Genomic DNA, 13,481 nt, shown 5'->3' with positions numbered 1-13,481 from the left:
AGAACCGCTGCCGTAGACGAAATGTCAGTAGCAATATAGTTGCAGACCAAAATCCCGGAAACCAATAATAATTACTACACACCGACCCAGTGGCGGCTGGTGTGGTAAAATTTTGGGTAGGGTAAGCCAGCAAATTACATATAGCTATGTGTAATCCGTGGCGGATCCAGAGGGAGGGGTCACAGGGTCATGACCCCTCCCCTAAAAATATTTGAAAATCCACTTATCCTATTGGTGGTAACACAAAAAGTGACCTTGCATCAGAGAAAAATAATCACCCTCAAGATCCATGACCTCCCCAAAAAAAATCTGTAGCCGCTAGTGTGTGTAATACATATTTTTTTTTTGTGAGAGTGGGAATCTTTTTTTTTCGAACTTTATGATTTTTTTTTTAATTAATTTGGGCAACCGTGCACTTGTTTGCAATTGTGTTGTTTGTTTAAAAATATGTTACAATTATAGATTATGTTACATATATTTTTTTACCATAATTTAAAAGAAAATTTATATTACAATTCGATAATTACGTTACAAGTGACAACGATGATCGGCGTAGGCCCGATCGTCTGGTGCCTAAACAGCAAACATAAATACGACAATATAAATCGTTGTCCGGCAAGCTGCTTTACTTCAAATGCTTTTTGTACCGGGATCTTATGTGAGCTGGGTCGGCCAGTTCCGATGGGGCCTATTAATGATATTTAAAATGCCTGAATACGATTCGATGCTTTCTGTGGTAATATAATAACATGGTTGTTTTAACGGACGCTAATGTATTAAGTGATTTAGTACATTTAAAAGTTAGTTACATGCATTAACATAATTTTTGAATATATGTTTTTCAATTTTAAAGCTCTTAAAATTATTGGGTAGGCCCGGCCTATCCTGCCTACCCCCAAAAGCCGCCACTGCACCGACCAAGCAAACCTACACAACTTACCTTTTTATATTCTTGCTCCACCATTATAAGCTTATGATCTGCCTCTTCCCTCTCCTTCAGAAGTTGTTCGATGTGTTGCTGCTTCTCCTTTAATACGTCCTGTGGATAAATTTAGTATTTAAAACTAGATATTGGAACGATTACATTCAGCAATAATATGTAGCAGAAATGGTAAAACATACTAATATGGTAGATAAAATGAAATTATTGTCCATTTATTATATATACTAACTGCGTCGATGCTTGGAAATATTGATTTTATTTATTTATTTTTCTTGGTACCATACCTAAGTTGTGAATGTTATGAGGATGGCCTATGGGATTGCCTATGGCATCAATTAGGTCCGGGCCTGCGTAGCGCAAGCGGTAGGATGCTTGCCTCGCATGCCGGTGGTCCGGAGTTCGAATCCTACCGCCGGCAAGAACAACTAGACATTTTTAAAAATGTCTATAGGCCCCAGGTCGACTCAGCCTGAATAAAATGAGTACCTTGGGTAAAACCAGGGGTAATAATAGGCGGTTGAAGCGTAGCACTGGCCATGTTACCTTCCTTGTATACCGTAGGCCCTAGATATAGCAGACTGCCCTGCTATACTCCCAAAGCCGCGAAGCGGTATAAAACGGGAGACTATTATTATTATCAATTAGGTCCGTTTTTAGATCGGATATGGAGTAGATATTTTCTATTTTTTTCTTTAATGTATTGAACAAAACTTCTCTTTTTTCTAACATGTCTTCTGTCAAGCCATGTTATGAAATAGTATTGGAATATTTACTTTTACCACTTTAGTTTTTATTATTTAAAATTAACTTCTTTGAGAGATTATACTTATCTAACCATTTGATTTAAGTTTATTTAAGAAATAAATGTATGTTTACTATAAATTAATCTACATGTGTCTAATCTAATTGGGAGTAAAAGGTTTTGAGAGGTGTTATATTAATATCTGTGTCACCTCCTTTAATCTGATGGGTCGTCTGGTATATCAGCTGTATCAGAATCAACCATATTATTGTTTTCATTTTGTTGAACAGTTATATGCAGCACCTGGTTCTCTTCTCCAAGTTTGTGTTTTCACAGTAAGGCTGCTACTTCTCGCTAAATTGTGCTGTAGGGTAGAGGTTCGACGTGGATACGCACTACGATGTTGAAACACCAAAAACCCAAAAAGATCTATCACACTTGATGTATAAATTGTTCTTTTCCGTTCTGCACGTATCCTACAGACTGCGCCAATTATAACTTCAAATTGCCAAAAGTAGTTTTTAAAAATTCATTTATTTTGAAAATACGAAATAATACGCTAAAAACTTGCTAATATAATATTGCATAGTTTCTGGTGTACTAGATGTGTCAATTATGTACAATTCAGTGTCGTAACTGGGAAAAGAATTACTTTTCGATGAGTAACAGCAAATATAATCACTTCTAATTCTCTTTCCTCGAAAACTGTAATTCCTAATAATGCGGACGAAAAAAAAACTGAATAATTGACTATTCTTAGTGTTTCTTCTTAGTTAAAGACTAAGATGGCACAAAGAAGGATGGGGCGTTCAATGATAGGAGTAACAATAAAAGACAACATCACAAACGAAGAGCTACGAAACAGAACCAGAGTTACAGATGTTGTGGGGATGGGCTGGCCACGTAACAAGGATGAAGGATGGAAGGTGTACACGCAATTGAACCGAATGGAGACCAAGAAGAGATAACAAAACAGAGGAAGACCACTTACACCATGGTAAGATGATCTGTGAAATATTAAAAAAAAATTGGATCCACGAGGGCCAGAAGTGACTACGAAAAAAGATATTTCTATTTATGTATCGACGAAAACTATATAACTTCTCGTACTGCTCGGGGAAAAGATTAACTCTACAATGAGTGAAGGCAAACAAAATTATTTCTGTTAGTGTTCACGAAAACTATCATTGCAATTAAAGTTCCAATGAAAAGAATTACTTTTCGATGAGTAACGGCGCAAACAATCAATTCTGATGCTGTGACTATGAAAACTTTTAAATATATATATATATATATATATATATATATATATATATATATATATATATATATATATATATATATATATATATATATATATATATATATATATAAGATTCTCCAACTAATAAGTGGAACATAGAGCTTCAGTGAAAACGCGCCAACAGGTTCTATTTTGCGCTAAGGCCTTGACCTCATTCCAAGACTTTCCTTGACCTCTTATCTCGTCTTTTTCTTCTTTCTTGGGGATTCTACTCTAGGATCTTTGTAATACTGGAATTATTTTTTCTGTGTGTGTGACCAATCCAACCCCACTTTCTGGACTTGATTTGATGTTCTACCCTTTTTTGTTCGGTCAGGTATAGGGTTGAGCATGCTGAATGCTTGTTGAGCTTTTCGTATCCTCATACGAATATCATCCTCGGTAACTCCGCTTTCTGTTATGACACTTCCAAGATACGTAAAGTTTTCCACATTTTCGATCTGTATGTTGTTGTGATCTCATGGATTTGGTTTTACTAATATTGATTTTCAAACCTACTTTATTGGCTTCAGTGGAAAGTGTTTGTAATTGATTAGCCACATCTTGGAACCTTTGCCCTAACAAGCAGAAAAGAAAACTTTTAAAAATGCGCGGTAAAAAAGTAGCTCCTAAAAGAAGAAAGTTTATTCTGTTGTATTCGTGTATTTGCGACTGTAATTTCTAAAAATGAGCGACGGAAAAATAATTTTTCAATGCGTGGCAGCGTGAAAATTATCACACCTAAACGAATTATGGTAAAAATATTACTTTTGCATTGGCGACGGCCAAAAAGATATTAATACAAAATTATATTCTGCCCTCTTGAGCTTGACAGCAGAGCACCTTATTATAAATTCAAAAATGTGTACGAAACACTACAGGGTCGTTCAAAAAATTAAAGCGACTCGTAAACATTTCTTTATTAGAAATGTGTCTCGATATCTTTCGTTGTATCCTCCCTGTATTATGAGATTCAGGTAGCTGATACAATAGGTTCGAGGATTAACATAAAACGAAAACGATTTGCCGATTCAGTGCCGAGGGATTTGGTATTGTAACGATGTGCATCTTCTCCGTCCCGTCAGCGCTCCATACACACGCATTCCCACCAAAAGTTCCTCTTCCATCGAGGTGCGCTAACTGAGATGGATTTCACACACATATACTATTGGCATAATTGCTGTATATTCTGTACCAAACAGCACCCTAATACGTGTTATTATATTTTTAGAATTTAGTTTACCATGTAACGTTGACCTGAAGATGCATAGCACATTATAGTATGCGAAACCGGTTTTTGGTGGTAGAATAAATTGATTGTGAGTAAGTCTCATTCTTATTTCCTTTAACCTATTTAAAATGGACTCACATAGGCAACATAATCAAGATTTACACAGAGTGAACTTTATAACGTATGGCAGTTTTAACGAAGTCATCAGTTTCCATTAGTTTCTTTCTGATAAGTTTTTTTTGGCTTGACACTTCTTCCAGCTTTCCTTTCTTTTAAAAATCGATAAATTGTTGCTTTCCCAACTCCTGTCATAGCTGAACAACAACCAATGATTTCTCGAACAGTAATATTTGGAGTTTTGTGAACTAACGCATCATGCACATTCAATATAATAGTTTTTTCCCATTGAAAGTAAGGACGTACCCTGACCAGTTACTGTGGATTAAAATTTACGATATTTTGTTTTCATATATCTTAAAGTACTTTATATGTAACAGACTAAATTTTATACCATTAATTGTACATATCTAAATTGACGAGTGGTAATATTACTTATTACTTTTCGAAAGTGATGTAAAATACTGGGTGATCCATTTAAAATTACCAGTACATTTTGACTCACCCTGTATCCGACTTATGAATTTCCATTTTCGCATTCGTAGCCTATGGTTATAGGTATATATGGTATAGAGGATAATGATATAAGTTAAAGGATTCGTGCTATCATTCTGAAGAGGACAGAGTGTATATGTAACTTTTTTACTCATGTCACGAAGAAATGTAACATATGCTACTTTTTTGTAATGATTTAACGATGTAATTTTGATAATTATAATCTTCAGTCCATACAATAATGTTTTTGTGCCTGTGCAGGCACGCTATTTTTATGTTCGTATTTAGAAAAGGATTATACTGACAGAAAAACATATTTTAATAAAGCAATTCATGATTTTAAATTACATTTCGTAGATAATTTGTCATTAAAATCTTATGAAAAAGAATGGAACATTTTTTCTCACTGGTGATAAAGTAAAATCAATTATATAAAAAAAATTATTTGAAAAAAGATTATTGAACTAAAAATATGTTCAAAACTACAAGGTGACCCACAGTAAATTTGCCTTTTTAAAAATGTATAAAAGGCAAAGTTGTAAATTCAGAAACGATTTATTACCAAATCATAAAAGCATATAAATGCCGATTGACTGTTTAGATAATATAATGGTGTTCAGATGACGGCCGTCTTGCTGATAGCACTCCTGCAAACGTGTTGGAATACATGTTCACATAAGGCAAGTGGAATATGGTTGATTTCATCGCGAATCCATTGTTTAAGCTGAGCGATGGTAGCAGATGTATCAACATAGACGCAGCTTTTCAAGTACCTCCAAAAAAAAAAAATCTGTAGGCGTGAGGTTAGGCGATCGTAGAGGCCATTCAATGTCGCCATGTAAGGAGATGAGACGAACGGGGAATAATTAATTTACGGCATTTACGGACAAGTATGTCGTATGTCAATCCTTTATTTCTCCATTCTAAAGTTCGGAACATACGATATACATACGAAATAAAGGAGTGACGATAGACGGCGAAAACCTGAATCACCTGAGATTTGCCGATGATGTTACGTTAATAGCAAAAGGCAGAGAAGAATTGCAGAAAATGCTGTTAGATCTAAATACAAAATCAAAAGAAATAGGACTAATCATAAATCTAGCAAAAACTAAATATCTAACAAACTAATCTCTAGATATAACTGAGGATATAACTCTGGACAATAATAACAAAGAAAATGTTGAGTCATATATATACTTAGGACAAAAATCGAATTAACAAAGCTCAACTTAAAGGCTGACTTAAATAGAATATGTTCCATAGCATGGGCAGCATTCGGAAGATTACAAACAGTATTTAAATCAATTTTACCAAATACTTTAAAGGCAAAAACTTTCGATCAGTATGTGCTTCCGGTACTGAAATATGGAACTGAAACATGGGCTTTTAACAATAACAGTTCACAAACTCCAAGTGACTCAGACAGCTATGAAACGGAGAATGCCCAATATTAAGTTCAGCGATAGCAAGCAATGGAGAAATAAGAAAACGAACAAAAATTACAGATGTAATCCAAATGCTACTATATGCTACTACCGACTTTTCTGAAGTGGACATTGAACTCTCTCAAATCGACTGGCATTTATTTTTTGCAAACTTAAACGACCTCTCATTAATGTGGACTGCATTTCTCGATAAAGTCCACAATATAATTTCTACAAATACCACTTTCCCTAAGAGTATAAAAACAACCTTAAACCCTGGATAAATCGAACAGCAATTAAACAAATTAATCACAAACAACATCTATGGCGAAAATTTAAACACACCCAAAGCCACCGCAGATTTTCAAATAACTTAAAAACATCTCTAAAAACCCTAAGACAAAATTTTGAAGCAAATGTTATCAAAAGCGGTAACATTAAAAAAGTCTACAAATACATACGTTCCTCCATGACGTCTAAAGTTTCCATTCCTCTACTTCAAAAATCCAACCAGACTTTATGCTCTTCTGACAAAGAATCTTCCGAAACTCTCTCTTTAGCATTTTCACAGGTTTTTACTAAAGAATCGAATGATGGTTATCTACATGCTATTAACTGTAATCGTGTCGGCGCATCCTTACAGTTAAATTCACAGTGGATCATGTCAAACTTAATTAAACTTCGCACAGCCGCTTCACCCGGTTTAGATGGTTTAACACCAAAACTATTAAAAAGGAGCGCAGACACGCTTGCAATACCCTTAACGTTAATTATGCAAACTTCTTTCATCCAGAACTCCTTACCCCCTAGTTGGAAATTAGCTTCCGTTACCCCTATTTTTAAAAAAGGCAACAAACTCGACCCCAACAATTATCGTCCGATTAGCTTGCTGCCAGTAGTTGCCAAAGTTATGGAAGCCATTATCTCCGAGGAGATGACCAAATTCCTTCTCCAGAAACATGTTATTCCAACACAACAATATGGATTTGTCTCTGGTCGCTCTACACTAACCAATCTCTTACATTGTGTTAACGACTGGACGTCATCCCTTAACAGTTCGCAGCCGGTCGACGTTATTTATCTAGATTTCTCTAAAGCCTTTGGCCTTGTACCTAAGCGCAGACTTCTACATAAGCTAGAACATTTAGGAGTTCGCGGTACTTTATTTCGTTGGATAGATGATTTTCTGACAGATCGATATTACAAAGTTAGAGTTGGCGAATCTTTCTCACAGGACAGGTTAGTGGAAAGTGGAGTGCCTCAGGGTTCCGTCCTTAGACCTCTGCTGTTTACGGTTTACACCAGCGATGTTCCTTATTATGTCTCAAGTAAAATATCGTTCTACTTCTAAAATAGTTTAAGAAATTGATTTTGTTTTGGCAATAAGACCTTTTGCACGAACTCAGTGGAAATAAGTCGTTTTGCGTGTAAAATGTTGTGCACATAAGATGATTTGCATGTAAATAAAGTAAAAAAACAAAGCAATAAAGTAAAGGAACTATGGTTTTCTGAATGAACTTCTATTTTTATAAAATAATAATATCAGCTTTACCTAAGTGACAAACATTGTCATAATAGGTAGTTAATGCAACAAACAAACAGTTTTTCTAAATATGGAAGTCACAGCGCTCATCGTCGAGGCCACTCATTACTTCCTGCTCCTCACCAGCAGCTGCTGTAGTGGGTTCATCAAAAATGAAACTCTTGTACCAACCAAGGTGTGGCGTGAGTCGGAAAAACATTTTTTTCAACAAAAGTTTATGAACATCTTTGTCTTTTCTTTGGTTAATACATGAGGACGTGGGAGTTCCTCCAGTCTCACTAGTTTAAGATTATTTTTCTGTTTCTTTCTAAAAGATATAAAAGACTCTTTTCCTTCATACTTTTTTCAAGCCTCTTACCAACACAATATTTTTGTAAGACTTTACTTTTCCCTTTTTTCGGAGATGTTCAATTTCTTCTTGTGTCCGGTAGCATATTTCAATTCTCTTCAGTTCACTAATCGATTGGATGTCCTTATATTATTCACTTAGCTTCTTAGTATCAAGAACTGGTCAATTTTCTCCTAGTGCTCTTATCTTACCTATTACCACTGTAGATGTCACGGTATTCCTGTGAAATTATGGATTTGTTTTTTTTCGCAATTGCTTTTTTGATCTTCTAAAAACACGGTCGGCGGGTAAAATATGGCGGGTATGTCCGAGTACAGCGAAATACAATAAAATCGTTTGGATTGATGTTTTGTGTGTTTCCAAAAAATGAATCAGTGTTCTCAGAACAATATTATTTTTATTTTAAGAAATACAACCATCACTAAACAACCTTAGTACAGAACACTTCTAAAAATTCTCTATCTATACAGCCCTTGCTGTCCAATTTTGGACATAGACCTCCTCTTCCTTTTTCCACGTCTCTCTATTGTAGGCAGTTTATATTCACTTCGGGCCTGCATGTTTCTTCAAGTCATCTCACCATCTCATTTGTGGCCTTCCTCTTTTTCGTTTGTAACTATACGGTCTCCAGTGTATAATCATCTTATTCCATCTGTCGCCTTTCTGTCTTATGGTATGTCCAGCGAACTTCCACTTAAGTTTTGCTATCTGCGTTAATACATCGGTCACTTTTGTTTTGTTGCGGACCCAAGTATTTCTTTTCTTGTTTGATAGCCTGATGTTCAGCATTTGCCTTTCCATGGCTCTTTGGGTCTTTGCTATTTTTTCCATGTTTTCCTTTGTAAACGTCCCAAGTTTGAGAACCGTAGGTGAGAAGAAGAAGTATACATTGGTTGAAGACTCTTGTTTTTAAATATTGAGGGTATTTTCTATTTTTTAGTATATAGGAAAGTTTTCCGAAGGATACCCAAGCCAACCGTATCCTTCTCTTTATTTCTCCGGTCTGATATTGTTTATTTAATTTAACTAGTCCCAAATATACATATTCTTTTACTTGTTCTATAGTTGTTTGTGCAATTGTAATTATTAATTCTTTTGGTTGGTTGATCATAATTTTCGTTTTATTATAATTCATTTGTAGACCTATTTTTGTTGATTCGCTATTTAATTCATCCATCATATTTTGTAATTCTTCCCTTTTATCTGTTATTAATACAATGTCGTCTGCATATCTCAAGTGATTCAAGTATTGGCCATTTATGTTAATACCCCGTTTTTCCCATTGTAATTTCCTCATAACGTCTTCCAAAGCTTGATTAAATAGTTTGGGTGATATAGTGTCACCCTGTCTGACCCCTCGCCGTATCTTAATGAGCTCCGTTTGTTCAACTATTTTAATGGATGTTGTTGCTTGATCATATATATTGGAAATTAAGTCCGTGTATCTATAGTCTATTCTCCCATTTTGTAAAGACTTCTTTACTGCCCAATGTTCCACCTTATCGAATGCTTTTTCAAAGTCTACAAATGCCATATACATTGGGATCTGATATTCTTTGGCCTTTTCAATTAATATTTTTATCAAAATCAGATGGTCGCTTGTACTGAATCCTTTTCTAAAACCGGCTTGCTCTCTTGACTGGTAATTATCTAACTTAGTTGTTAATCTCTTTGTTAGTAGTTTAGTTAACAGTTTGTACATTACATTCAATAGCGTTATGAGCCTTCAGATCTTTTCTATCGCCTTTCTTAAATAGTAATAGTGTTACTACATCGTTCCATGAGGTGGGTATTTGTTTTGTGTTCAATATTTTATTCATTAGTACATAAAGGACTTCCACTGTAGTCCCCCCCCATTTTTTAGCATTTCAACAGTTATTCCATCTTTTCCAGGAGATTTGTTATTCTTCATTTCTTTGAGTGCCTTTTTTATTTCATTTTTACTGATTTCTGGTTGTAGGTCAGAGTTAACGTTCTTTATTTTCAGTTGTAACTGATTACGGATTTCTTGGGTTGGTTTTTGTTCTGTTTTATTTTTATAATATTCGTGCGTTATCTGTAAAATTTCTTTTATATTGTTGGTCTCCACTCCTTCTTTGTTCTTTATGCTATGAATTTGTATGTTTCCCAGGTTCTGCTTTAAGCACTTCATGTTTCTATTTTTTTCAATTGTTTTCTCTATCTTTTCTCCCTGTACTCTCCGATTACACTCCTTGATATTTTTTCTAATAGTTTTGTTTATTTCTTTGCATTCCATTTTATTTCTGTCCCCTTGTTCTAGTAATGTTCTTCTTGTGTTCATAAACTGAACTTGAAACTTTCTTTTTTTGTTTTTGCCTGTGCTATTTCTTTACCCACTTTCATTAGAGTTTCAGTAAATTTCATGTTTATTTCATCGATATGTTTGTGTTCTATATCTTCCTTGGTCGGCAATATTTGCTTTATTCTCTGTTCGTACGTCTGTTTTTCTTGTTTTAGTTTTTCCATGTCTAATTTCTGATTATTTTCCATTTTCTTTCTTGTTTCAAATCTACTATCAATGATCAGCTTGACTCGGACTAGTCTATGGTCGCTACCAGTTGAGAAACGATTTACGGCTGTTACGTCTTTAACCATGGATTTTTGCGTTGAAAGAATATAATCAATTTCGTTTTTAGTTTCACCATTGGGACTAATCCATGTCCATTTTTTTGGGGTTTTTTTCTTAAAGAATGTATTCATTGCATATAGTTGCTTCTCCTCCAAGTAATTCATCAATGTGTGTCCTCTATCATTTCTTTTGCCGTATCCATGGGGTCCTACTTTGTAAATTAAAAATTAGCTTCTTTCAAATAGTTAAAGAGAGCCGATGATATTTCCACACTTTGTTTTTCTGTATGCTTCTCTGTTCAAGTGTAGAACATGTAGTTTTTGAGTTTTTAGATCAGTAATACAAAAGGTATAAAACCAAAGTCTCGCGTACTAAGCTTCTTAAATTGGACTTTTCGGTTGTGGCTGAATTTGTTGAAGATCAAAGTAATGGTTAACAGAATGAGAAACATCCATTTCCATGTACTCATATGCCTTTCCATGCCTTTGCTCTTCTTGAATGAATCCACTTTTAAACATTAGCTGCGCCTTTCAGCAGACTGAGCTGGTGCACTTTTAATTTATTCGTTGAAAAGGCAGCACGTACTGTAAGTATCGAAGGCAGGTGACTTAAAGCCTACGTTAATATTTTACTTAGTTTGCTAATAATTAATTCACTACTCAGATATAATTTTAGTTACCTCCTCTTTTCCCTTCATAACAAACCCAAAATGCACTTATTTGGCTATGTTTTATTGTAGTTTCTTCAATACCAATAACAGTGCGAAAAAGCTTTAAATATACAGAAGTTTTAACACCAGAGACAGTTGGAAAAAAGTATTGTATTGAGTAGGTACTTTCGCTCATGTCCAGGTTTTTTCTTTTTGTTTTTGTTTACCGACCTAGGCCTATGTCTTTTGATTCGTGTTGTATGAATCAGACTGGCAATTGTATTGTCTTGTCTTTTCGTGTCTGGAACTTTATAATACTTTTCTTTAAAAGCGCTGATGTAAATAAGCCTTATTTTTACGCACGTGAAACGTTTATTTTTGTGCTTAAACGGTACAAAAACAAGGGCTCTTTTAGGAGCTACATACTTGGTAATTTGTTCACTTTTCCTTTTTTCTCCTGTAACTGTTCTCTTTCTAGTCCCTTTATTTAATTCACAAACACTTACATTTCCATCTGTCCCATCCATTATTCTTTAAATAATAAGGTAATTACTAATTGTTTTTAAATATTTTGACAATAAACCCTCACATAACCTCAAATTTGTAAGTCTCACTGGGTCAGCTGAGTGGCAGTTGCAGAGCTTCTATTGGTTGGTTGGACATAAGCTGGTTAGCGTGGACCAGTATAGTGGAAATAAGTTTTTTTGCATGTAAAGGTGGTTTTTAAAATGGTTTTCATATGGGTAATAATTTTTTTGGCATGAATCAGATAAACTAAACCACTTTGGCTACAACAGAACAATGCATTGGGACATCTAACTTAGATTTGATTTTTGTGTGACTTAAGCCTGTTTGCATGTTACCTCCTCAACCATTAACTTTATTTAACGAAAAAATTTGGCAGTATTGATGTTTTTGTCCATTTTCCTTCGCTGCCTGGAGTAATTGCGTTAAATGAGAATTATGCAGCTGATTCGTAAAATGCGATTATCTCGAAAACTGTCGAGTTTTGAAGTTATTAATAGGTATACCCTTTTTTTGTTAAAATAATCTTGTATCTTTAATATTTTCTGACACAAATAGCTTAAAGAGCAAAAAAGTTAAGCGCAAATGTATGCCACATATATGGCATATGTGGCGCCCTCTATCAGCTACATCAAAATGTGCATTAAATTATAATTCCTCATACTTAAAAGAATCGAGTTATAAATTTTTAACCATAAATATTTACAAACGTGGAAGTTACTTATAGTGAAAAATAAAATTTTAAATTTCCACTTTAACACCCTGTATCTTTCTTAATATCAACATTTTATTAAAGCAAGTTGACTTAAATCGTAATATTTTAAAGTGATGAATCTACTGTTTCTTTTTGTACAATTACTCAAGGACATTAACAGATGAGATCCTGAAACTAATGGACGAGAGAAGAGAAGCCAAAAATGACCCAGACAAATATAAAACCATAAATATATTAATAAGAACGAAAATCAGAGAAGCGAAAGAAAAAGAAGCAAAGGAAAGATGCAGTCAAAGTACGATAGTCACAATGTACATAGGAAAGTTAAAGAACTCACAGGGGGACTAAGACGAAGGCAGAAAGGAAATATAACTGATTGTACGGAAACATCATCTTGGACAAACAGAGTAAAATAGGAACGTGGAAAGAATATCTAGAAAAACTATTTGAAAACCAAAGAGATAAGACCTTTGAACAAGAAGAAGAGGTAAATGATGGACCAAGAATATTACAGCAGGAAGTTTACTCCGCAATAACACAGTTAAAGGATGGCAAAGCGGCAGGCCCTGATAATATACAAGCAGAAATACTCAAACTAATGGACGACGAATCAATAGCAATAATCGCAAAGATATTCAACAACATATACAACTCTGGAGAAATACCAACAGAATGGCTAAAATCTGAGTTTATTGCACTTCCAAAAAAACAAGGAGGCAAAAAAATGCGAAGATTACCGTACTATAAGCCTCATGAGTCATCTCCTAAAATTGTTCCTAAAGATAATTCATAAGAGAATCTACAAGCTGTGTGATAGTCAAATTTCCCCCAACCAGTTCGGGTTCACAAATGCTGTTGGTACTAAAGAGGCTT

At 34.6% G+C, this 13,481-nt stretch overlaps 1 protein-coding gene across 7 annotated transcripts in view; it reads right to left on the bottom strand.

Moving 5' to 3' along the window:
• The window catches only part of CLIP-190 (Cytoplasmic linker protein 190), a 199,219-nt gene that overhangs the window by 42,442 nt on the left and 143,296 nt on the right, over nucleotides 1-13,481 (bottom strand). For all 7 annotated transcript variants that reach the window (XM_072544143.1, XM_072544145.1, XM_072544147.1 and 4 more), the window contains one exon: nucleotides 941-1,039. In XM_072544143.1, coding sequence (XP_072400244.1) covers nucleotides 941-1,039 — 99 coding nt within the window. The remainder of the gene's footprint in view (nucleotides 1-940; nucleotides 1,040-13,481) is intronic.

Source organism: Diabrotica undecimpunctata, chromosome 9, assembly GCF_040954645.1.
Source record: "Diabrotica undecimpunctata isolate CICGRU chromosome 9, icDiaUnde3, whole genome shotgun sequence".
Lineage (NCBI taxonomy): Eukaryota > Metazoa > Arthropoda > Insecta > Coleoptera > Chrysomelidae > Diabrotica > Diabrotica undecimpunctata.
The sequence above is the reverse complement of the archived record's forward strand: the minus strand, read 5'-3'. Positions and strand labels throughout refer to the sequence as shown.